Source organism: Xenopus tropicalis, chromosome 6 (assembly GCF_000004195.4).
Source record: "Xenopus tropicalis strain Nigerian chromosome 6, UCB_Xtro_10.0, whole genome shotgun sequence".
NCBI classification, from domain to species: Eukaryota; Metazoa; Chordata; class Amphibia; order Anura; family Pipidae; genus Xenopus; species Xenopus tropicalis.
In genome coordinates this window covers 112763610-112791316 of record NC_030682.2, presented here as the reverse complement: position 1 = coordinate 112791316, position 27707 = coordinate 112763610, and the positions used below count along the sequence as shown (strand labels likewise).

General features: G+C 40.5%; 1 protein-coding gene across 20 annotated transcripts in view; it reads right to left on the bottom strand.

Annotated features, from left to right (window-relative positions):
• The window catches only part of dtna (dystrobrevin alpha), a 151028-nt gene that overhangs the window by 50340 nt on the left and 72981 nt on the right, over nt 1–27707 (bottom strand). For all 20 annotated transcript variants that reach the window (XM_031903441.1, NM_001078892.1, XM_031903442.1 and 17 more), the window contains 2 exon segments: nt 22786–22853; nt 15983–16063 (listed from right to left, as the gene is read on the bottom strand). In XM_031903441.1, the coding sequence (XP_031759301.1) occupies nt 15983–16063; nt 22786–22852 (148 nt within the window). In that variant the 5' untranslated portion in view covers nt 22853.

Sequence of the window (27707 nt, the reverse complement as noted above, 5' to 3'; positions counted from 1 at the left end):
GCTTGCAAAACATTCAGTTAAAGGTGCACATCTCAAACCATATTTCAGAAATTGATCAAAACTACCAATGTGGCGCATAGCCATGATCGCTTACTCTGTCGCTGGGAAATGTGTTGGTCAAAATATTTAAACTCACGCTATAGACACTGAAACCTATTGGTTGGCTTCTACGTAAAAATCTATATACCACATCTCAATTTACTCAAAATCTCAATTTAGTCATTTTGGCATTTTACTGCCAATAGATTAGAAACATTAGTGCCACCTAGAACACTATATTTATTCTGTAGAAAGCTTTACCATATCTGAGTAAAGAGCCCTAGAAAATCTCTCCATTTGTTTAAGATAGCAGCTGCCATTTAGCTTGGTCTTGGAAAGCGCTGACATGCGTAATAAGAGTGCATAGAGACTGTGGAGCAAAATAACTATTTAATTCCCCACGTGCATAAAAGGGTTAACCCATCCAAGCTCAGTTCCAGCGAAAAGGCAGCCCTTGCTCACCCCTCCTCTTCCTGCATCGCCACTTCCTCCTTCTGCCAGTGTGTCCTCAGCCGAATCGCCCTCCTGCCCTCCCTGTTTCAGGCATATTTACCTTATAAAATTTAAGTTCTGTCAACAACATATATAAATTTCAGTAAAGCACTGTTTATTCTTATTGTTAAAAAATGTGTTAATATTTTGTCACAGCATATGGCGAGTGATGGTCCTTGGCCATTTAATCTATGGTGTTATTTGATGTCTTCCACATGCCCACTGCGTTCTCAAAGGCGGGCATCCGATTATAAAACAAAGGTGAAATGCATGGAAAGGAATATCAATGATATATCCTATAATAATAACTGTGTCTGTGTGTCCTTTTTGCCAGATGAGTACATCGGGGGGTAAGGTAGAAAAGGAGGGAATACGTCTCCACAGTCCAGTAGCTTCCTGCTGCTGGTACATTGATCACACATGGGAGGGGGAGTGAATTCTTATGCATTCTTATGGGAGGGAGAGAGGAGAAAGCTGCGCACAGGTCCAGATTTGTGACAAGGCCACAAAGGCTCGGGCATGCCGCTCAGCTGCTGCTTCTAAATTGGGTCTGAAGCACTGGGGAAGCATGGGAGGCCTAATAGTTTTTAATGCCCCATGCACTGGACCCAACTACAGAAGTGTGCGCATGCATGAACAGGAGGGGGCGGCAGTGACCAAGGAGACGGGGGCCTAGGGCCCCAGCACTGCAAATTCAGGCCTGGCTGTGCAGACTCCTGCTGGAAATTAAGGATTTTTCTGAGAGGAAGTCTGGTACCGAAGAACATGTGTACACAAAAAAGACAAGAAATCCTGTTTCTTTTGATGCAAACTCTGGCCCAGGAATGAAGGATTTTTCTGAAAAAGGAAGATACCATAGTACATGCATACCCAAAAGAAGACAATAAATCCTATGTTTCTTTTGATAGAGGACTCAGTGCAGCGTTTCTGTGAGTGCTTATGGCTGTATTTACATAGACCTTTCTGCTAAAGCTTACTTAGTTGTTACATTTTCTTCTCCTTTAAGTACTTTATACACCTACATAGTTCTTACAGCTTGCAACCAACCAGAAATCCGTTATGGAATGCAATTATCCAGGAACAATACTAATACTAATATTTTGCTGAAAAAGGTGAAATTGTTCTTTAAGCTGCAATTATCAGTTACCCTAAGAGACCTGTTTAGCTTATTAGTTACAATTGTATCTCAGTGCGGGGAGGGGGGGTGTTACCTTTCTGGGCTCTCTGCCAAAAGCCCAATTTAAAGTGAGAAACAATGTTTCTAAGTGCAGGTGACGCTGGTTAAGATTTCTGGGCTCTCTGCCAAAAGCTACTTTTAATTAAATTTGTATCTTTTTTTAGCTTCAGTGCAGGAGATCAAAGGGAAATGAGGGACTTTACAGTAAGATTCGGGACTGCGGACTGAGCTGTCAAAAGAGGGAAATCAGGACAGTTGGGTATGATATATATATACACACACACACAGATAAAGGACTATAGGCAGTCATGTTAAAAAAAAAAAAGTCCACGTGTAAAAGTTCAATTCATAGGAAATGCTCAGCACAGGATAAAAAAATAAATTACATTTTATTAGATAAAGGGCTAATGGATCTGTATAACATATATAATATATATATATATATATATATATATATATATATATATATATTTACATTTGGCCAAAATATGCAGATGTTACTGCACAGACTATAATATAGCATTTGTTGTTCTCCCAGTAATGGCTTTTTGTCATCTGATGACAATATAATGGAGCAAAAAGAAAAAAAAAAACACCATTTCTCCAAGCCAGCGCTAGTGGGTTCCTGTAATTAAAACTGGAATGTTTGTAAAGTGTAAACGCAATGCTCATTGGGCAACCAATTATGGCCAACTGCATAAACACAGACAAGATCCTAATGACTTTACTGTGACAATGCACTTTTTAGAGGCTGTTTTGAAGGAGGAAATAATTTAGAAACCTCAAGCCTTATTAGGCTTAAAAAGACATTATACTGATCAATTATGTGTGCTGGAAGCAATAAAAACGTATTTAGATTTTGCTGCTGAATAAAACAAGAGTACCGCACTGTCTGAGGGGAGATGGGCTGAAAAGTCATTGCTTTCCAAGCAAGTAATCAACAAATTCCTTGAACAATTGGCTAGGGGTGCACTGTTTCTCAATGCATTTATCTAGTTATTTTAATAAGAAAAAGTTGGGCAGCTCCTTATTCACATGAATATAGAAACTTAGGAGTGCCCAGAATGAATGGCGCAGGTGGTGAGCTATACCAGGACTTTATAGTCTCAAGCATAAACACCAAAGCCCAATAGGGTAAAACTCAGACACTGGATAGCAATCACACTTCAGCATCAGTTGGATATAGGATTCTGCAGGAGGGCAGGATGCAAGTATGGGTAATAATTAGCAACATTATCCAGTTCTTCTCTATGTCAAGTCTTATGGCCACTGCAAGCCTTAAAGCTACAGAGATCTATAGTCTGTCTCATGTACGCCATTTATTTTGGTCTTCCTCTGTAATTTCCACCTCAAATCACTTCCCTGTCATCCCTTGCATTTTTCAAACAGCTTCCAACAACAAACCTAAAGTAGAGGATTCCCTACGTCCTTGGTCCTATGGCAGAAATAAAACCTTCTAAATTTACCTATTAGTCTGTTGTAAGTGGCCACAAACCATCACTAATGTCATGTACAGTGTAGCCTGAAATAATAAGCACATCCCAGAACAAACTGGGAAAAACGGTTACAAAACAAGATGATGGATTTGGTTGTGAATCAATAAGACGTCTGAGCTAGTTTAAGATTTACTTCCTTGTGTCACAGAAAAGCAACACATTCAGTTATATACACAGCATTACTCTAGTCATTAAATGTCCCTCTCTCTCTCTGAGAAAGAGCTATGAATAAAAATCACTTGACAGTGTAATGCTCCTTCCATGTGCATCACTTATCTTCATCTGTGGCTGATTTTTTGTTTGTGACTGAAACCTCAGGAGTCTTTATTATTTTCTCAAGCAAATGACAAGAAAAGTTGCAGCATAAAAATCAAGGTGACTCTGTATAGCCGTTGAGAATTTTTAGCTCTACTATTACTATTATTATTATGGGGGATTACAAGTGCAGTATAAGCAAAGAGAATGTTCAAGCCTGCTAAACCGAGACTGGGGTCTAAATTGGGCTGCAAATGGAAAATACAAATATTTGTAATATCCATTGAGATGATATTGAAGGATTGATTCCACATATAAGCAGGGATCAACTGTAATATATAGGGTACATTTGGAGATACCATAGAGTACAACAGGAAAAGAGCAGGCAGCAATTGATACTATCAGAAAAGAAAGTAAAGTGGCCATACCCGGGCAAATTTAGATGCAGATGTGGGCCCTTCAGACCAATTTGGCAGCTTATTTTTGGGCCCTCTGACGGGCCTACCTGACCAATATTTTCATTGGATCGAAGACCACATTGGCTCATTTATGGGACCTGCGCTCTGACAGCTCATATCCCAATCATTGTAATCCGATCGTTTGGCACTAGGCCAATTCATCTTGTTTTCTTTCTGTGTACCGGGCCCTCCGTTGGGCCCACCTCACCTGGCTGAAAATCATCCAGATATTAATGGGGCAGTTTAATTTTCCTGTCAGATTGACACTGCATTGGCTCAATGGTGCAGCGTTTGCTCTAGGGCATCTTTACTGCTTCAATCAATAACTGATTCTGTAAGCCCAGGCATTATCATTAACTATAATAGCAAGTGATCTGAGACAATTCTTGGAATATTCTTGCAGCAGAGTTTCATGAGCTACAATATAAAATACTATGGGGCATATATACCAGGCTGTTTAAAATCTTTAACACCAGAAAAGATGTGTGCTTCTTTTACACAATATGAATTTAATGCCGTTATTTTACTTAATTATTTTAACGGCATAATCTATTCAAGTCAATGGGAGAAATTCAGACTGCAAGTAAATTTTAGCAGTAGAAAATAGGAATGTGCCAAATATTGAATCTTGCTAAAAAAAAAAGGCTTGGATTCAGCCAAATTCCACACCAAATCTGGGATTCAGTTCATTCCCAGTAAAAAATTGGTGTAAAAAACAGCAATGGATAATCATTTTTCTGATGTATTTTTTAAGCCAAAAATGAATAAACAGCTTAATAAGCCATTTGTTTACACAGCCATGTCTGGCAATCACAAATGTGGGCGTTTTTGATCCATGTTACACATTTTGATAAACAGACCCCTATGTGTGCATGCATGCAAGGCCAACTTGGAAAAATAAATAATTTTGTTTGCTTTTAGTTTATATTCCCTATCTAGCTTCAGGATAGCAAACTGTATTGGCACTACATGAGACAGAAAATATCCAGAATAAGTAAGAAGAACCTGGGACCCTAGGGGGCAAATTTATCAACGGTCTTATTTTTTCCCCACAATTTGAGGTTTTTTGCATTAACAATTGTGAACTGAAATGATTAAAAATTTGAATTTTTGATATTTATTAAGCAAAAAAGGAAAACCTCAGCATCTAAAAGCTTGCAAGGTCATGTAGAAGCTTTTCAATACATTAAAAATTATGAATTTAAACAAATTAGAAAATTGATAAATATGCCTCTAACTGTAAGGTATAATTGCTGAAAATTCTTAATCTCCCTAGTTAAATTGTTAGTGATGTGTGTATTTACACCCCCTCACCAGTTATGCATTGGTGCTGTTAACCATGGATGAGCTGCTTAGCATTTCATATTATATGTTTATATATATATATATATATATATATATATATATATATATTTATTTTTTTTTTTATTTTATTTTATTTTTTTTAAGTTTATGTAGGGATCCATAGGGTTAACTAGTCCCTATGGCTTTAAACCCTGCAGCTTCCTTGTTTTGTGCTGTTACTGGGCAAAGACCCATGTATCAGTTTACAGTTATGTCACTATTGGTTAACAGGGAGACCACTCCCTTGGCACTCTGATATAGCGCTTAGCAGGGGGGTTGGTCTGCCTCTTTGGCTGCCTGTGTTTTCAGGGGAAGGACCACTAAGCCTGGGACCAGGACTAGGTCCCAGTAAGCCATGTGCCGCAGAGTGTGGTCATCCACTCTGCTGAAGTCGGGGACAGGGACCCCGTGAATGAGGACCAGTTAGATAGTAAGTTTTGTGGAGCACTTTCTAGGAAAGTGAGATAGTGAGGGAAGAAAGCACGAGCAGTTTGGCTCAGAGGAAAGTAGCTGTGGGAGTACCCTTCCATTGTAAGGTTACTCACCAGCGCCGAGTCCCGGGTTCTAGCGTACGGCGGGAGCGCACGAGCCGCCTTGCGTCCCGGCGCGCAACAGCGGCGTGTTTGACGCACTCACGCAAGCGGCGTGCGCGGAGCGCGTGCGCGACGCGCGCGCGGTTTGACGCCCGCGTCATTACGCGCGCGCGACTAACGCAACGTGCGCGCGATTTGACGCCCGCGTCGCTACGCGCGCGCGCCGGCGTCATGACGCCGCGTCACGTCGCGGGACGCCTTAAATAGCCCTTGCAACAGCCCATCAGTGCTCGGTTATCATTTCGGTGTGCCTAGCGTTTGTTACTTCTGAACTTTTCTGTGAATTTGACCTTACGCCTGTTACCTCGTCTTGAACCTCTGCAGCCTGCCCTTGACCCGGATCCGTTTGACTACCCTTCTGTTTACTCCTCTGGTACTTCGCTGTTCGGCCTTCCAGCCTCTCTCCACTGCTGTGCTTCCTGTCCCATCTCCAGGTTAAGCCTCCAGCCTAGTGCGAGGTGCTTGTGGGTGACATTACCCGTCGGACCAGCTTGGCTTGACAGTATAACCGAGCCATGGATCAAGAGGAAGATGCATCTCCTCTTACGGCCCTCACGCAACAGATTGCAGCCCTCGCTCATGCTGTGAGAGAACTCCGAGCGGACTACAATGAAGTACAGGAACAGCTACAGGCTATCCAGTATCCTGCCCCGCCTCCTGCTCCCATGGCCTCACCTCCACCTTTGGTGGGTGCCACAGCCAGTTTACCGGCTCCTGAGCCCAAGATCCCACTCCCTGACAAGTTTTCTGGAGATCGCAGCACCTTTAGAACCTTTGTGAATGCCTGCAAACTTTTGTTTATGCTCCAACCACAGACCTACTCTACTGAACAAGTTAAGGTGGGAGTGGTCATGTCTCTCTTACGGGGACAACCGCAGTCGTGGGCTTTCCGGTTGATGGAGCAACAGAATGCATGCCTCCTCACAGTGGACGCGTTCTTTCAAGCCATGGCGGTGCTGTATGATGATCCTCATCGTGTAGCTACAGCCGAAGCTGCCTTGAGAAATCTTCGACAGGGTACCCGTCCTGTAGAGGACTTCACTATGAACTTTCGAAAATTTGCGGCAGATACAGACTGGAACCAAGCGGCTCTCAAACATCAATTCCGCCTTGGTCTTTCCGCTACTCTTAAGGACGAACTGGCAAGGGTAGGAGTGCCTGACTCCTTGGAGGAGCTCATCCAGTTATCCATTCAAATTGATCAACGCCTTAGAGAGAGAAGGCTGGAGAAAGCTAGCTCATTCCCCGCTTCCTGGGTATTGCCTAAAGCTTCCCCTCCGATTCGGGTTGATCCTGAAGTCACCACTTCCCCTGAGCCGGAACCCATGCAGTTGGGCTCACTTCGACCTTCACTGTCCTCCGAGGAACGTATTCGGCGTAGGAGACTCAACCTGTGCCTTTACTGTGGACTATCTGGTCACCTACTCAGCACGTGCCCAACTCGTCCCTCTCCTCCTCGTAAGGTCCCTTCACTAAGTACCACCGTACCCAAGCTTCATTTTTCCCCACTGCTCACTTTTTCTCTCTCTCTACAGTGGGAAGACAAGGTCCTGGTGCTTCCGGCCATCCTGGACTCCGGAGCTAGCGGTTGTTTTTTGGACTCTAAAGTTGCGGACTGTCACAAGATTCCCCTACTGACCAAGTCACTTCCTCTCCTTATCAGAGTTGCTGATGGTTCACCAATTAGTTCTGGTCCCATTCTAAAAGAGTCCATTCCCCTACGTGTGTGTATGAATAAAATCCACTCTGAAATGCTAAGTTTTGATGTGGTGGCTTCTCCTCTGTCGCCTATTATTATCGGCCTACCCTGGCTACGCAAACACAACCCTATAGTGGAATGGGAAAGAGGCAAGATTACATTTTTGTCTCATTTTTGCCGTACCAATTGCCTTTCATCTCCCCCTTCTGCTTGTCAGAAATTGTGCTGTGTAGCTTTTGAAAAACCGTTTGAAAGATTTCCTGGTTTACCCTCTGAGTATTACGACTTCCTCGACGTATTTGATAAGAAAGGAGCCGATTCATTGCCTCCACATCGGAAGTACGATTGCCCTATTGACCTTCTTCCGGGATCACAAATACCTTTCGGGCGCATCTACCCACTAGCGGAACCTGAACTGAAGGTGCTACGTGACTATCTGGAAGAGAACCTAACCAAAGGCTTCATTCGTACTTCAACTTCCCCAGCCGGAGCAGGGATTTTCTTTGTGGAAAAAAAGGATCACACTCTAAGACCTTGCATCGATTACCGCAATCTGAATAATATAACTGTTAAAAACCGGTATCCTTTGCCCTTAATCCCAGAACTTTTTCAACGACTTAGAGAGGCAACAATCTTCTCAAAGCTCGACCTTAGGGGGGCCTACAATTTGGTCAGAATAAGGGAGGGGGATGAATGGAAGACTGCGTTTCGTACCAGATATGGACATTTCGAATACCTGGTCATGCCTTTCGGCCTATGTAACGCACCTGCAACTTTTCAACATTTTGTCAATGATGTCTTCAGAGATTATTTGGACGTTTTCGTTATTATTTACTTAGACGACATCCTAATTTTTTCCAAATCCCTGGCTGAACACCGGCTCCATATGAAGAAAATATTTTCTCGACTCCGTTCACACCAACTATTCGTCAAATTTGAAAAATGTGAGTTCGATAAAACCTCTATTGAATTTTTAGGCTTTATTATCTCTGCCAATGGAGTCCAAATGGACCAAAGTAAGGTCTCAGCCATCCTGAACTGGCCAGTCCCTGTCTCCAGAAAAGATGTCCAACGTTTCATCGGTTTCGCAAATTTCTACAGGAAATTTATTAAGGGATTTTCACAGATCATTCTTCCCCTCACTCAGCTAACCAGTTTAAATTCCAAGTTCGTTTGGACTTCCCAAGCTCAGACAGCTTTTGAAACTTTAAAAACTCTTTTTACCACAGCGCCTATTCTTCAACACCCTGACCCTACAAAACCTTTTATTTTAGAAGTGGATGCCTCCGAATCTGCAGTTGGAGCTGTACTTTCCCAGAGGATTTCCACATCTGGCGCTCTCCATCCAGTGGCCTATTTTTCCCGAAAGATGAACAAATCTGAACAGAATTATGACGTGGCAGATAGAGAACTCCTAGCCATCAAACTTGCTTTAGAAGAGTGGCGATACCTCTTGGAAGGAGGTTCTAACCCTATCCTGATCTATACTGATCATAAAAACTTAGAATACCTTCGTGTCGCTAAGAGACTTAAACCTCGTCAAGCTCGTTGGGCGCTTTTCTTTATGAGATTTAACTTTCATCTAACCTACCGTCCCGGCTCTAAGAATGTTAAAGCAGACGCACTATCCAGGATCCACTCTCCTCAAGAAGTCACTCCTACCTTACCAGAGACTGTTCTTTTGCCACAAAATTTTTTGTCCATCCAGTGCTCCTTGATGGACCAAATTAAACAAGCTTCAGTTTCCACTCCCTCTGGTTGGGAGCTAACGTCTAGAGATGGACTTTTCTTTTTTAAAGACAAGATCTTCGTACCCGAAAGCCTGCGCCTGGAAGTCCTTCGTACCATACATGACTCTAAGTTAGCTGGCCACCCTGGTATTAAAAAGACAATTATATTAGCCAAAAGACTTTTTTGGTGGCCGAAAATGACTACTGATTGTGTCAATTATACCAGGTCCTGTGATGTCTGTGCTAGGTCCAAGGACTCCCGTACCAAGCCTTTAGGCTTCCTTCTTCCGCTTCCAGTTCCCTCTAGACCATGGGGTTCCATCTCTATGGATTTCATTTCAGACCTACCTCCGTCTTCCGGACAAACTGCCATTTTTGTTATAGTGGATCGACTAACTAAGATGGCCCACTTCATACCACTTCCTAAACTCCCTTCTGCCGCTTCCACCGCTGAATACTTTATAAAAGAGGTCGTAAGATTACACGGGGTTCCTGACGATGTTGTTTCTGATAGAGGAACCCAATTTACTTCACAGTTCTGGAGATCGTTATGCAGAGCATTACAAATCAAGGTGTCTCTCTCCTCCGCTTTTCATCCTCAATCTAACGGACAGACTGAGAGGACCAATCAAACCCTGGAGCAATATCTAAGATGCTTTACCTCTTATCGACAAGATGATTGGGTTTCCTTATTACCTCTTGCAGAGTTTGCCTATAACAATAATTTTCACAACTCCATCCAGCAATCTCCTTTTTTTGCCAACTACGGGATGCATCCTGCTATTTTTCCTTCTTCTCTCAAAGAAATTTCTGTTCCTGCTGTGAAGGATCGTTTATTGTTTTTAAAGGAGAATTATAAGTTTCTTGAAGAATCTATTAAGAAAGCTCAGCAGAACTTCAAGACGTATGCGGATAAAAGGAGACGTAAAGATCCCGAGTTCAAGGTGGGTGACAAGGTGTGGCTTTCATCAGCAAACCTTAAATTGTCTTGTCCTACACGAAAGCTTGGTCATCGCTTCCTTGGGCCTTTTGAAATTACCAAACAGGTAAATCCTGTAGCTTTCCAGTTAAGACTCCCTGACTCCTGGCGTATTCATTCAGTTTTTCACTCTGCCTTATTGAAACCTGTGACTGTTAACCCTTTTGTTGGGCGAGTTCCCATTCCACCCTCACCCATCCAGGTTGACGGCCAGGAGGAATTTGAAGTCGAGAGAATCCTTGACCACAGACTAAGAGGGAAACAACGCCAGTATTTAGTCAAATGGAGAGGTTACGGTCCAGAAGAAAATTCCTGGGAGCCAGCTTGTAACATCCATGCACCTAAACTCTTAAAAGAGTTTCACCGGAAAGATGTTCCTAAAGCTAGAGTTCGCGTCCGGAGACCGCTCCTAGGAGGGGGGCCATGTAAGGTTACTCACCAGCGCCGAGTCCCGGGTTCTAGCGTACGGCGGGAGCGCACGAGCCGCCTTGCGTCCCGGCGCGCAACAGCGGCGTGTTTGACGCACTCACGCAAGCGGCGTGCGCGGAGCGCGTGCGCGACGCGCGCGCGGTTTGACGCCCGCGTCATTACGCGCGCGCGACTAACGCAACGTGCGCGCAATTTGACGCCCGCGTCGCTACGCGCGCGCGCCGGCGTCATGACGCCGCGTCACGTCGCGGGACGCCTTAAATAGCCCTTGCAACAGCCCATCAGTGCTCGGTTATCATTTCGGTGTGCCTAGCGTTTGTTACTTCTGAACTTTTCTGTGAATTTGACCTTACGCCTGTTACCTCGTCTTGAACCTCTGCAGCCTGCCCTTGACCCGGATCCGTTTGACTACCCTTCTGTTTACTCCTCTGGTACTTCGCTGTTCGGCCTTCCAGCCTCTCTCCACTGCTGTGCTTCCTGTCCCATCTCCAGGTTAAGCCTCCAGCCTAGTGCGAGGTGCTTGTGGGTGACATTACCCGTCGGACCAGCTTGGCTTGACATCCATACAGGCACTGTTGCCTTAGCGTAGGGCCACGGTTTAGACAAAGGCGGCAGGTAGTGTGTGAACCCTGATCCAGAGTTGCCGTGGGGCCTGAGAGCTAGAGATGTTCAATCTGAGGAGTGTGGTATCCAAGCTGACTGTTCCAGAGAGTGGGCAACTGAACCGGTGGCACTGATCCTGCCCAGGCTCAAGAGGAGTTGGGAGGAGCAGGTGTGCACCCTCTCAGTGCTGTGCTCAGAGAAAATGCTATGCTAACTGATGTGTGTGAGTATATTGCATAACCCTGCAAATTGATTGTCTCTGCACTGCACACAGCTACAGTGGGTTGTAGTGGCACTACACCATCATAGCTCCGTTTGGTTACTTCCACATAGCAAAGGCCCATCCTGAAGGGCTGAGTCGCGTGTACCCCATGCTCTAGACCTATCTAGCCATGCTGTTGGATTGGTTACAGCCAAGAAAGGGTTACATTTATTTAATACATATGTGTTCTGTTTAAATAATTACACTTACTTAAAAAAATAAAAAAAATCCATAATTGCTCAACTAACAAACATTGCATCTATCAGTAGGCTACAAGTAATAGTAGTATATATAAACCAGAGATTCCCGGTTCCCCTAAAAAGCTATATATACGGCTACAAAGTCACAGGACAGAGTGACCTATGATGGTAAACTAGAAAATCTTTTGAAAGACGCTAGTGAGAATGGCTTTTAAATGTAACATGCACCCAGTCCATCCTTCTGTAGGACACCTTTGGTGAGAATAACAAAAGGCACTGTGTGATGAAGACATTACAGAAAGTAACAGCAACTTATAAAAGCCTGCAATCAAAATCTTGCAGCATGGTTTGGTGCTGAAAACATGAAAACTACATTTGGGGTCCATATGTGCCTGTGGCATCGTTCTTTCACACACAACACATTGAGAAGAGGGATACTGTACTAGTCTATTGCTCCTTGCCCAGTAGATGGCACTGTGCATGCTTCCCTAAACTCATCTTACACACACTGCCCAGGATTTCCACTTATGGCCGTGAAATCTAGTGAAGTGAATCAGTAGTACTGTCGCTGCATGTTACGTAGGCAGAGCCACATCATCTTGTGACGTGGGCCATGTTATTAGGTACTTGAGATAAGGAACCTTACGCTGGTGCAAAATCGAAGGCCTTGCTAATGCAATATGTGCTTCCCCCTATATTAGACAATAGAAACAAAAAGTAATATTTTCTTTTCTGTGCACCTCACACAGCAATGCTTTGCAAGGAAATTCTAAAGCAGTTATAAAACAGCTAACCATAAAGCAGTAATTTCTGCAATTATATTTATTATCTAGAGAGAAGTTGGTACACGTCTAAAATCGACCGTGTTGGAAATTTGTAACAGAATACAGGAACTTAACAACAAGTCCATTCAGTTAGTATTCGCAAGAGATGCACATCCAGGATTTGGGTCAGGACTCAGGATGCTGTTTGGATTCAGTTCAGTCCACTATAAATAGGTGTGGGTTAAGGCAGACCAGGGGCATGACTGAGGGTATTGTGGGCACTGTCAAAACAGCATGACTGGGAATAAGGGGAGGAATGGGTATATATTTGTGCAGCATTGTTAGAAAAGAGAACAGGAGTCATGTAGAAAGCTCTGAATTATGGGAAGGTCATCACCCATTAAGTAATTCAAATTTTTAAAATGAATTTCCTTTTTCTTTGTAATAATAAAACAGTACCTTGTCCAAATTAAGATATAATTAATTGATATTGGAGACAAAACAATCCTATTGGGTTTATTTAAAGTTTAAATTAATTTTTAGTAGACTTGAGGTATGAAGATCCAAATTACAGAAATATCTCTAAAGGTGTTAATACAGGGTCGATCCGCTGGTTTGGCGAGGTTGGCACACAAGCAGATCGCCTCCCTATATGCCCACCTGCCATGAGCGATATCGAGCTAACTAAAACGGTGAGTATATGGGCCGTCGGACCGGAGACCGCATCAACAATGTGGTCCCCGATTCAACAGGAAAACTGAACCTGCCTGATCGAGATCAGATATCTGTGGGGTAGACACAACGAGGTGCCCATACACAAGCAGATATGCTGCCAAATTGGTCGGAAGGACCCAAATCGGCAGCTGAAATCTGCCTATGTATGGCCACCTTTATCTGAAAACCCCCAGGTCCTTAACATTCTGGATAACAAGTTCCATACCTGTACTTGTTTCTTAAATCCCTCGCTTGGTCCTCAGATTTATCTCTCATTAACCTTTTCAAACACTCACCTTACCACAAACCAGCATATAATCTTTTTATATAACTTTAGGCTTAGAGTAATGGCACTTAATTGCCCTAAATGTGGTACAAAGGCAAAGTGCTTTCTTAGCCTACTTAATTCAAGGTGCTTACTAGTTTTTCTTCTTCATCTCACTTGTCCCTCACAAATTCTTCAGACAGGCATCCTGGCTGTACCATGAATTCTTAACATGTATGTATAAACATGGTGAAACCTGTGTTTATTTATATGGCCTTGTACACACACTCTTGTACTCTGGGTCAGTCATGCTCCCAGCTCACCTACTAGCCCACCCTCTGGATGTGCATTTGCAAATATCTTTAAAAAGTTTTGCAAGTAATTGTGCGCCATCGCATCTCCCACGGTCCCCAAGGGAGCTTCGCTAGTAGTTACGCCACTGAGCACTATTTAAATACTAAAGCACACGTAATGTAGAGTAATGTTAATATAATGTATAGCAAATTTTAACAGCAGTCCAAACAGCAGTAAAACAATAACTACAAGGGCTAAGGGGTCTATTTATGAAAAATAAATTTTTTGCAGTTTAACCAAAAATTACAGCATTACAGGGAAGTGTATTTTTACCATTCAAAAGGCTACCATTTTGCAGCTTTTGGGATTCTGCTTGAATATGTAAGGAAAAATGCAATTCAGAATTATTCCCAAGACTTTATGCAATGTGCTTAACACAGTTGTGATATTTCATTAAGAATTAATGTCAGCAATAATCATGGTCATGCAGTTAGCAATTTGTTTAACCCGATCATGTGATTTCATGTGATTATTTATAAATGTGTCCATGGGTAAAGCACTAGATACTGTATATCAAGGCATCAAATATAAACGTATCTGTTGGACAGACCAACAGGAGAAACAAGTCATAAAAGAACCATGATTAAAAGCTGATGAAGAATAATCTTCAATAACCTACATGTCTGCCTGATTAATGAAACTAAAACAAGATCAAAACAACAAAAAAGTCAGTTGGCTTAATGTGCAAATTTATTCATTTAACAGATTAACACGTTTTACTCTTTTTAACATTAAATTAAAAGATGGCAGATTAGCAATATAAATACTGTAAAGACAAGTTTTAGTGAGTTATGTGACTGATCACAAATTATAACTGATAATGTAATGTTTCAAGCAGCCTTAGGCTAATGTCCCACGGAGAGATTAATCGCTGCGATTTTTAAAAAGTGAGTTCCAGCGACAAGTCGCTCGTTTTGTCTCTAAATAAAAAACAATATGAATCTCCAGTAACTAAGGCTAATGTCCCACGGGGAGATTACTTGCTGCGATTTTTAAAAAGCGAGTTCCAGCAACAAGTTGTTCGTCTTTCCCTAACAAGTGATTACTAGAGATTTCAACAATGGAGTGATTCTATTTCCCATAAGTCAGTGCATCATATTCCAAAGAATTTCCAGTGGGGAAATTTGCAAACAATCGCAGTGACTTCCCGCCCAATGGGTTTTCCTTTAAGCAATTCCAATAGTTTGAATGGCAATGCTTTCTTTGTAAGAACGCTCAAAAAAGGGTCTCATAGCGATTTGGAGTGATAAGCAATTTGAAGTAGTATCGTCGGTTTAGGTACTGCCATTTTATATTCTTCTTCGCTATTTAGAGACAAAACAAGCAACTTGCTGCTGGAACTCGCTTTTTAAAAATCGCAGCGACTAATATCTCCATGGGACATTAGCCAAAACTGATAGTACTGGCAGAACTTGTCTTTAACATACATATAGGGTTTCTGGGTGTTTTTATTCCTTATTATTTTATTTACTGTTTGCAACGTTTACACTTAAATGTCCATTTCTGATTTTAATATATATATCACACCTGATGAAGGGGCATGTCCCTGAAATGTTGTGGTTCCACTTTTGACTAATAAACCAGAGGGAAGTGCTTCTGTGTGCTGGTTCTGTTTGTGCATGGACATTTTGGAGGGTGCTGTTCTCTCCTAGTACTACAGTTCACTTTCCAAGCGCTTTCATTTTCTTGATTAGAGCTCTTTTATTTTGTACACAGGACCTTGTGGCTATTGTACTATTTACCGGTAATAGGGTACGAAACTAGAAGGTCATGTGTACAAAATAATAACACTCTAATTAAGAAAAAGAAAGTGCTTGTAAATGGCTTGATAGTTTTGCACACAACAGGTGCATGTTTGTATTCTTAAAATATAAGAATAAGAAGTGCATTTAAAAACCTATGCTATGCTAATAGCCTCTAAAAACCAGAGCTTGCTGAAAAGCTCGTGCCTTAGATATTCTAGTTATATAGGTGTATTTTACATTAAGTCAGGCAATATACACCAGCACACAATTTGCACTGATATAGAGATTTACAATTTAAAAAAATATAAAATTCATGCTATAAATTAATGTTAAAAGTTAATGGTCATATTTTAGGTTATCAAGGTAAAAGGTACTCTTACTTACAGTTGCATTTTTTCTGCACAAAACGAAGCTTGCAGGCCGTTCGGTATGTAGACAATCGAATTCGATCCAAATCTTGAGCACCTAAAAAAAAGAAAAATGAACATATGATAAAGCACATTGTTAATGTTTATAAGTTGAGTACTGAAAGTGAATTTCATAGGGTAAAAATCTACTGCTGTTTCAATGTTATTAGAACATAAGGCCTTGGACAGAAATGTCTCCTCCTCCTATTATTATATATGCTTGTGTGCACAATCCTCCTTTCGTTATCTGTCAAAACTGGAGTTTATTATAAAACATAAACATTTGACTGACTGATGATCTGATTCCCTATGTGCCTAGGGTTCATCAGCTGCTAGGCCTGCATGGGCTCACACACAGAAGTACTGATCCGGTGGGTCAAGCAGAAGGATGTTTTTAAACATAAACACGTGTATAAATATCTGATCCACTGACGAACAGGCTGATTAGCTGGATAAACAGAAAGAAACTGAGTCTGTGCTTGAATGCGAACATTAAAAAACAACTGGGATCCCAATGACATACAAAGCAATCTTTTTTCCACTGGAAGAATAACTAAAGGCAAAGAAAAGACTTATTCTATTTTTCTGCAGTTTTCGATGTTCTACATATTTACAAATATTGCCAAAACCACCAAAATGTGCAATTAATGTGTGTTGACTGCTTATGACTGCTTACAATTTTGTTCAGCAGGCAACATTTTATTTTTGGGTTTAAATTCCCTTTGAAATAGAAAAAAAAATGTTTATTAAAAAGCTTTGGCAGCATCATTGCTAACATTTAGTTTATTGAGCAAATCAGGCTCATTATGTACCTATGGAGATAACATGCTTCCTGCCTGCGGCAGTTTTATTTTCCGCGCCAGTGGCAAAACTTGCACCCCCTCCACCAAGTTAGCCTGTAGTGTTACACTGTTGAGCCACTTCACATCAATTGCAAGGATATGGAGAACTTATAAACAGAGGCCGCAGATCCCAGCAATTCTGCATATCGTGCTGGAACTAATTTTTGGCATCCTATGTTGCTAATTAGTGAGCAGCAAAAATGAAAAATATTTATATTTCCCGACACCCACAACATAGTTCTGTTTGGTTATGTGGATACAGTTTTAACAGGATTTTTTAAAAGCTGACTGCTGAGAAATAAATTGTTTTGGATATTTAAACATGGTTCTTAAACATTTATATGTGTACATACCTTTTGCCTGAGATGAATTATGGGGTCATTTATAACTGCAAGTGCAGTGAGCTAAGTGCTATTTCCAGTGCAATCAGGGTCGGACTGGGGGTTCTGTCTGACACAATTCTGACTGATGCATTAAAATTACTGCAATGGTACTTGCACTTCGATATGATTTGAATGCAACTTTTGATATATATGTTTTGCCTGAGAAGTAAGGGGTCATTTATGACTGCAAGTGCAGTGAGCTAAGTGCAATTTCCAGTGCAATCAGGGTCGGACTGGGCCAGGGGAATATCCCGGTGGGCCCCAGCGGCCCAGACCCAACCCTTGCCGGCACTCCCCCTTGTGGGCCCTGCACCCCCCAGTCCGACCCTGAGTGCAACAGCCATGTTGCCATAACCCACATTGCAGTGTTTTTTCCCCATGACTCCAGGGGTCCTGTCTGACACAATCTGGCTCATGCATTAAAATTGCTGCAATGGTACTTGCACTTCGATATTATTTGAATGCAACTTTTGAAATCCAGTCAGTGTCATTTCTGGCATTCAGTTTGAGAGTAAAGAAACTGCACTCTGCCACCGCAGGGTAACTAAAGCTACTGCCTTTGTTTTTTAGTTTACCTTCCCTTTATTTGGGTAATATTGCTTTTTTATGAGTGTATAACATACCAATGGGACTGTGTATATATTGATTGCATATATCCCATTGTTTTCATTATGCTTACAGATTGTTTTTAATTAAGAGGTCCCTACATATCCCAAGTAAGGAAACGTGGCACAGTGTTTATATTACCCCATTTAGCTGGTCGCTTTATATTGTTTTAGCTTTCAGCTAAAATGGGTGCGTTTGCCTTCAGCTAAAATATATTTTAGAATGTTTCTGCTTTTTAAGCTATTATTTTTTAAGCTGTTTAAGCTATTATTTTTCTTTGCATTGCTTGTTCTGTTTTGCTTATGTAAAACCACTAGTGATGAGTGAATCTGAAATGGGGAAAAATTTGCAAAACGTGGCTACTTAAACCTTTCTGCCTTGCTGCCCCTTACATTTGGAATTCCCTCCATGATATCCTCTGGAAATAATCCCCCCTCAGTCTCTTTAAAACTAAACTTAAAGACTATCTCTTGGAGCTCTCGCACAGCATCTGATCTAGGAACTAGCACTTATAGCAGTGTCACCCACTGTGACCTATAGCACTTATATTGGCCTATTTGTGTCTGTAAGTTACCCTCCCATCTAGATTGTAAGCTCTAAGGGGCAGGCACCTCTATTTCTTATTCTTAACTTATTGCAACTGTACCTTGTATTTATTTGTATTAATTATCATACTTTGTATTTATCTATTATTATTTTAATAACCCCCTGTTGTATTAATCTTTTCTACGGTACAGTGCTACGTACATAAGTGGCACCTTATAAAGAAAGATATAAATACATACTGCATGATTTTTTTGAAACAACTGCAACTTTTTCCTCACTCTGCAAAATCACAGGTGACTCTGTGTGTGGGTGGAATCAAGTGCCCGTTTGAAGCAAGTATCATGTACACAGTTATGTTATGTCACAGCCTATGATCAACTGCCTCCTGCAAGCAATATTTCAGGCTATGACAGTTAGAATAAAATCTAAACTTGGGCAGCAGACTCTTGCTTCCTCACCAAGGTAACATGAAATATAATTCACAGACTCCAAAATGTAACCAGATGAAACTGAAACAGTAGCTTTCTGTTGATATGAAACCCGGCACTGCCATGCATTACACACACCCAGATAGAGTAAATTATAATTGTAACTTGACATTTAGCCCTATTTCTAGGTGCTAGCTAGGATCAGAGAGCCATTCAACTAAACGTCATGCTGGAGACCTTTTGCGCCAGGCCCGCACGCCTATTTTATAAAGTAAAAGTTCAAACAGCGCATGGTTCTTTGCTGGGAAGTTCAGTCGCACCATTTTGGTCCCAGGTGCTCCTGTCGCAGGCTTGGGGTGGGTGCATGAGCAGTAGAGCCAGCCCAAGCTTGTGCAAGGAACACCGGGGGGCAGAAGAAAAACTGTGATGCCACACTATCCAGAAAACTGCCCCGGGCCAGTACATATTATGAGGAGGGATTTTGCTTGGTCATGAGGTGTTTAACAGATTGACCATTGCTTACCTACATATTCACATATTTCATAATAGTGGAAATTGTTTTACCTGATTTCCCAGCAACTAAAATTTGGTCATAAATTCATGGTGAAGATTACGAATATTAATACAAGGGGAATGCTAATAGCATCCACTTATACATATTAATACCAATATGCAGGTAGTTAATGTTCTAAGTACAAAATACATTATTGCTTTGTTACTTACTGACAAGAGGTACGATAGCACAGATTGCCCTGGTTTCACTCCTTAAATTACCTCTTGCTGTTTTCAATTAACAGACATTTAAGAAATATACCTTAATACACATAACATTTCAGAATATTATATTATAATGTGTAGGTGGAAAATTGCCTGATTCACAGCTTGCCAGCTCCTTCTAGTATAATGAATTTTGTGCTAAATGCTCTGCTTAGATTTTTAAAGACAAGTTTTATTTGTTGCTTGGCCAATAATTTGTCTGATAAATATTACTTAAAACAGATGAAACACCGTTCGTTCAGTGGTAAAAGACTGACAATGCATTGTTAAGATTCTAGAGTTCAATTACTAAAGCAGCACAAAAAGCTGGTGGAAGCCACCATATTTTTACCCACAATGTACCATTCTTTTCCACAATTTGGGTGTTATTGGTTGCCAAACTGTGGGACTGCCCCGCACCTGGGCCTGCCTTGAGCAGCAGTTGGGGCCCAGTCTGGTGGGGTTTAGAGATAATGCTTCTGGAAGACCAGCTTGATGATTAATCAGGCAAAACTTGAATGACAGTTTTATACATTACAGTGTTAAACATCTGTAACTTTATTATGGGCTAAAGGAGACCCGACCAAGTGTCAGACCTCAAAGGGAAGCTTGAGCCAAGAATTCCAAAAACCTCAGCATTAGATGGTTCCAAAATATTATGGAAACTACTTTTTAGCCACCCAGTCAGTTAGCAGTCACTATAACATTCAAAATGAGTAATTTAGCCCCACAAAAGGAAAATTACAATTCAAAATTTCTGGCACCTTTAATTTAATCAGCGCTACATCATAGTAAAACCTACTTTCCCAGTTTAGTAAAAACACAAATGGGGTTATGGAATAAAAGGCACTTAGCTTGCCCAGGAGCAGTAACTCATAGCAACCAATCAGCAGGTAGAATTTAACAGTCACCTGTTTAAAAGCAAACATCTTATTGGTTGCTGTAGGTTACTGCTATTGGGCAAAAGTAGTGCCTTTTATTACATAGGCAAGTGTCTAACTCCCATATATAAAAAGTTTGCACAGGTACAGCAACATATAAGATGTTTGTGACCAGTAAATGCTACCTGCTGATTAGTTGCTATGAGCTACTGCAACTGGGGAAGAATTTCTTAAGGCTGATGCCACACTGAGTGTATGGCGTATATTTTCGGCAAGCCAAAAATTGCTTCCTGAAAATACTGCCATATGTTCCTACCTGTGCCTGCACCCAAATGAATGAAATACACTTGGGTGCAGGCACATTTAGCCGATATCTGCTCAAGATACGAAGTCTCGCATTTTTTCGCAGATATCGGCTTTATGTGTCTGCACCCGAGCTTATTTCATTCATTCAGGAACAAAATAGGGTAAATGTAGAGTAGCGTGTCGTTTTTCGGCTTGCCAAGATTAAACCCGTGTGGCATCAACCTAGGGCAGACATATTTTAGCTTAAGATCCCCTGGCCCTGGTTAAAGTCTAACATTTAGGCATATCCCCCATAAAACAAGGTTTCAGATACAGGTAAGGAATCTCTTATACAGCAACCCTTATAGCATTACACAATGTTCTATTTTAGTATAGCGCCAACTGGTTTGGTGCCTTCTCATCTGGGTTAGCAGGAAAAAAAGTAGAGGATGGCCCCATAATGGTCCTGCTTTCACAGCATTCCAACAGGGCTAATAGCTGTTTATGGAAATGATACGGTATCAGTGATAGCTCCAAGAATATCAAGAACAGCAGCAAATCTCATCCCCGCACCAACCTTCATTGAGACATATAGTATAACTGAAAATCCCCTTCCCCATCTGGTAGGCAATAATGAATACTATATGGTGCAGATTTTACTCCCTATAGATCTACTATGGTCAGTGTAATTGTTCAAAATTAATAATAATAATAATAATAATAATAATGGTCCTGCCAGAAGTGCAGTTGGAGGGGGATAGCCAATAACACCCCTGGACTAGTAGGGTTTAGGGGGAAATTTTCAATAAATCTGTCTGAAACACAACTTTTCTCAGCACATTCCCTCTGTACATAATAGAGTATAATACACTTGTACATTCTTGTTGTTGGCACATTATGTCACCTTTTAAGCTAGGCTTTCAGTATTTAGGAGTATTTTAAAGAGCAAATAAGGCATTCTGCCTAAATTGCACTCTTATAATTATTATAATATAGGGATTAGTAATATAAAAAGGGTTAGGCTGTGAGGCCACACATGGTCTGCTGTATATACTCTTTTAACCAGCACCATTAACTGGTTAGTAAATATAAGCATTGTAAGGAATCATATTATTCTTTATAAATGCTGTTTGCTGGTTTTCTGCTTATTATAGTGTGTCCACTGTAATACTTCACACAGGGCATGATTAACTGGTTGGCCCTACTTGTAAGCCAAGATGTCTTAAAGGGGTTGAAAGCTGGTAAGGCCACTCCAGTCCTGGCAGAGCATCAGTTGCATGTAGTGGCAGGACACACACACATACAGTACACAACACTAATAATACTTTGATTTTTGACCAGACTGTTAGATCCTCAGAGCTTTCTCCAGCCAAGCAATTTTGCTAATCTCACTTTGAAATGATTATATTGCTTGTGATAACCTAAATAGAAAACCAAGCAAACTGATAAATCAATCTGGCCCACATATGGGATTATTGGCCAGTCTGGAACTTCACAATCCTGCTTTTCCGTGACTGATACAAATGAATGGCTCATTGATTAGGCCATTAGATTAATGAAATATCCCCACAAAGGAAAGGATGCTGAGTGACCCACTCAAGGGAATCCACTTGAGAGAACCTCAAGTTATTTCCCTGACAGATCCACAGAGCAAGAACAATAACCTTCAATAGACCAATATAACAGGTGCTACAATCATATACCAATAAAGATAGCAAAACACAAATACATGCATATATTAAGTGTTCTAGTAAATAAAGCCTGCCAGGGAAACTCCCAAGTATCTGTTTTTGGTTGGAGTTAGCTTGGTTTCACAGGATTTTACATCACAAACAGGTAAATGTTAAAGCAAATAAATAGGGGACTTATAGGATTTCATGGTCCAAAGGATAGAGCAAGGCATAAGTGCATGTACGCACATTCAGCTTCAGGCTGCCCCCCCCCCCCCGACATGTAAGCTTTACATGTATAATTTAATGTGTGTAACAATTCAGCAGTGTAGGTTGCAGTAAAGGAATTTATTGTGCTGCTTTCCAGCCATTACAGTACTTACGCATTTCTGCAAACAGCTGCCTTCGTTCTGCCATGGTATTCCCCCTTTTTCCAGAGTCCTCAATCATTCTAGGAGAGAAGAAAAATAATGATTCAATGGCAGAAAAAAATTAGTGAATATTTATTGAGCAATATAAACAGAGGCCCAAAACAACACATTCAGAGAGATATGGCACATTTGCATAACAATGGTCTCAGTACAACAAAATTCCAAATTTATTAGGCAATTTAAAGATTGGGCAAATTGATATTTTGGAGTCTTTTTAGCAAGCAGCACATTATGAATGTGATTAAATTATACAGGTTATTAGGATAAATGAGGTTCTTATCCAACCGGTGCAGCTAATGTGAAAACCCACATGCATATGTAATTGGAACAAGAAAATCATAATCACATGTTAGGTTAAGTATACAAAAAGTGAAGCTGAAAAAGCAGTGTCTGTTCTAATAACATACTTTATTAGCTGCCAATCTTAGCACCACACAGGGGTTTATCCCTAGGATCAAAATGGCAATTTATAGTTATGTACAGTAATAGGGCAATCAATGTAAGCATTAGTTCAAAGAGGATCCTGCTAACTGCAATGGCTTGGCCCAGAAAAGCAATACTATTTTTAAAGTAAATCTAAGAAGACACCAGTCTTTCATAGAACTTCCAGAACATGCTGTATGGCATGCAACAAGGGTGCATCCATGCTCAGCAGCTACCGAGAAGTACAGGGGCCTGGGACAATTATTAATATATGATGCAGAGCAGCCCATCTTTCCTAAGATTTCAGCAAAGAGCAGCCTCTAGATATGGTATTGGGATTCTTGCTAATCATAAATGACCTGTCCTAAAGAGCTCACAATCTATAGTTGGCAAAAGGCAGTGCACAGATAAATACAGGTTGGCAATGAGTACTATTATGCATTGTTGGTTAATCTGTATGTAAATGCAGTGATTAAGTGCCACAAAGTTAGTGATCAAAATACTTCATACTAAGAATACAACATGGACCATTTATGACCGCAAGTGCAGTGCACAGATCACTGTTTTTTTTAGCCACAATGTAGCTTTTTCCTTTCAGAATTCCAGCATAATTGCAACATTGTATGAATCTGCACTGGCCGCAATTGTATCTGGTCTTTTTAAATGTGTGGTTGTGGTCAAAACTGTCATTTCCATCTTGTAGGTAATTGGTAATTGCAGCAAACAGTAAAAGTACATTTCTTGTTGACAGCATATATGCCTCCTTACATGCAAAGTAATTAAATTATTGTCACCACATCAAGCCTTCATCTAGTCCCTTGCTTTTATATATTGCCTAACATAATAACCCATAATATCTCTTACTAATAAATGTAATGAATCATTGCTGTATTTATTTGCTCATGAAAAAATGGTTTCATGCAATAACAGCCCATGGGTCAAACCACAGCTGGAGGATACTAGGAGTAAAGCCAAAGTGTTGTTGGTTACCAATTATAATAAATGTTAGGAGTATGCACAGTAAATATGGGAGTGAGGGCCAAAGAGTATTTCTCTGTGGTGCTCATTATGGGTGCGCCCTATCTTTCTGAATAAACAGCCTACCATTTAGATGAGAATTTTGTTTTGAGACCAGCACTACTTTGTGCTGCTTCTGAGATGCCCAATTTATGAACACTACACTGTGCAGATTTATAATATATATTATATATAAGTAACTTCTGAAAAGCACCAATAGACACAGATCATACCATAACTATCCCAGCAATGACAGCTTTTTTTTAGTGTTTACATTTTTTTTTATTCAATAATGTTACAGTATGAATACTACATTTCCTATACTGACGGAATCAAACAAAACATTGCATTATGAGAATCCAAGGCACTAATTATAAACTGAGTGAAATTAAACCATATATCACCCATATTTGATATATTTTGGGAATTTAATATAACTATAAATAATAAATACAAGGCACTGACCTACTGTGTCCAGCTGCACCTATTTATATCTGTTTGTCACTTTTCATGACGTATCCAATGCCATTATAACCAGTAAGTGTAGTGTAGTGTAGAGTATAGTGAGTTGCACATATGTCAAACGGTTATGTCTATGGTGTCATTATTATGATTATTACTATTATTATTACTATGAACACATGGTTACAGTATATCATGCCAGTATATTCTGCAGAGCTTTATATTAAAAGGGTGCATACATTGAACATGCCAATTTAAAATACACCAATTTTGTATTCTGGCCAAGCTTAGGTGTTAAACACCTCAGATATTTCATTCAAGACTCCAGATTTGCAACATATCTGGAATTTTCTTGAAATACAATCACTGAAACATCCAAATTTACTACTTTCATTTTAGATATGTTTTCCATGCCCAATGTTTTTTCCCTGTGCCCAGCACACTCTACAGCTGGAAAACACCTTACACTCCCCTCTAACCCCTAAAATTAATCTCCAGACTATACCAGACCATTTTGGCCTAAACCCATGAGCCATTTGATCTTTTAAAAGTCAGGTATGGCTCAGGGCCATAACCAACAGTTGTTACAAATTTTTGGTCTCCACCACAGACAGACTTGTTCAATACAAAATTCTAAACTTGCGCTATATTACTCCAATTACTCCCACAGTATGGGAAGAAAAGCTGATACCACTTGCCCCTATTGTGGAACCCTAACCGCAGACTTTTTTCATACGATGTGGTCCTACTCACTGATAGCAAAAAATGCGATGGCACTCAGAACTGAAAACGGGACAAGCCCTTTAACCCTTTTACTGCCAGCCATTTTGGTCAAAGCGGAACTTGTATTGCCAGACAGTTTTTGAACATTTTGCACTGTTTCACTTTAGGGGCCTTTCCTCGGGGGGACTTTTAGTTTACCAAGGAAAACAATATATCGTTTTTTTCAGAACAACCTAAGCTTTCAAAATATGGTAGAATTTTTGTGTAATTCCAATTCTGTAACAAGATATAGGCTTCTAAATGTCTAAAAATGCAAAAAAAATCAAATTTTCCATAATATAATCACACATACTAGAAACAAAAATTATTTTATGCACGAATATACAACTGATTTGGAAAGTCCCATGTCTCCTGAACGTGCCAATACCAAATATATATAGTTTTATGGAGATTTCTCACTTGTATAGGTCAAAAACTCCCAGCAGTACACTACCAAATTCCCAAAGCACTGCTCCAAAAAAACTGCATACTTTGGATTTCAAGGCCAAAATTCCACTAACAGAAGGTTTATCCCAGAAAATTGTACATTTTTGGAAAGAACTGATTCTGGGGAATACAGAATAGGCACAACTGTCTGTCTACTCCAAACTATCAAGTCGCAATGCTTTCCTAAAGTTATTGGTTTTTATCAAAATTTGTGATTTTTTTTAAAAATCGCTTCAAAGCTTCTAGTCTATAGTATCTTATCTCCTACAGGTCATAAAGTAACCAAATAAAACACCCTAAATATGAATGCCTGGGGTCCACTGAACAGTTTGATGCCCAATATGTATAGGTTTACCTAAGTATGTGGCATGTAGGGGCCCCAATGTGAACATACCCCATATGAACTGTCATTTCTGTCATTTCAGCTTCTGCAAAATCAACACATTTACATCATTATATGTGGGATGAAGCTAGTAAAAAGTACGCTCACCCCAGAAAGTCATATATTTTTGGAAAGTACACATTCCCCCGAATCTAAAATGGGTACCCATGTCTTTCTACTCCAAAGTACCAAGCCGCACAGCTTTTCTAAAGTTAGCAATTTTGATGACATTTCCAAAAATCCCCTCAAAGCTTCCACTTTGAAGCATCTTATCTCCCACATAGCATTAGGTACCAAGATAAAACACCCTGAATTTGAACGCCAGGGGTCCACTGAACAGTTTGATGCCCAATATGTATAGGTTTACCTAAGTATGTGGCATGTAGGGGCCCCAATGTGAACATACCCCCATATGAACTGTCATTTCTGTCATTTCAGCTCCTGCAAAATCAACACATTTACATTATTATATGTGGGATAAAGCTACAAAAAAGTACGCTCACCCCAGAAAGTCATATATTTTTGGAAAGTACACATTCCCCCGAATCTAAAATGGGTACCCATGTCTTTCTACTCCAAAGTACCAAGCCGCACAGCTTTTCTAAAGTTAGCAATTTTGATGACATTTCCAAAAATCCCCTCAAAGCTTCCATTTTGAAGCATCTTATCTCCCACATAGCATTAGGTACCAAGATAAAACACCCTGAATTTGAACACCAGGGGTCCACTGAACAGTTTGATGCCCAATATGTATAGGTTTACCCAAGTATGTGGCATGTAGGGGCCCGAATGTGAACATACCCCCATATATACTGTCATTTCTGTCATTTCAGCTTCTGCAAAATCAACACATTTACATCATTATATGTGGGATAAAGCTAGTAAAAAGGATGCTCACCCCAGAAAGTCATATATTTTTGGAAAGTACACATTCCCCCGAATCTAAAATGGGTACCTATGTCTTTCTACTCCAAAGTACCAAGCCGCACAGCTTTTCTAAAGTTAGCAATTTTGATGACATTTCCAAAAATCCCCTCAAAGCTTCCACTTTGAAGCATCTTATCTCCCACATAGCATTAGGTACCAAGATAAAACACCCTGAATTTGAACGCCAGGGGTCCACTGAACAGTTTGATGCCCAATATGTATAGGTTTACCTAAGTATGTGGCATGTAGGGGCCCCAATGTGAACATACCCCCATATGAACTGTCATTTCTGTCATTTCAGCTCCTGCAAAATCAACACATTTACATAATTATATGTGGGATAAAGCTACAAAAAAGTACGCTCACCCCAGAAAGTCATATATTTTTGGAAAGTACACATTCCCCCGAATCTAAAATGGGTACCCATGTCTTTCTACTCCAAAGTACCAAGCCG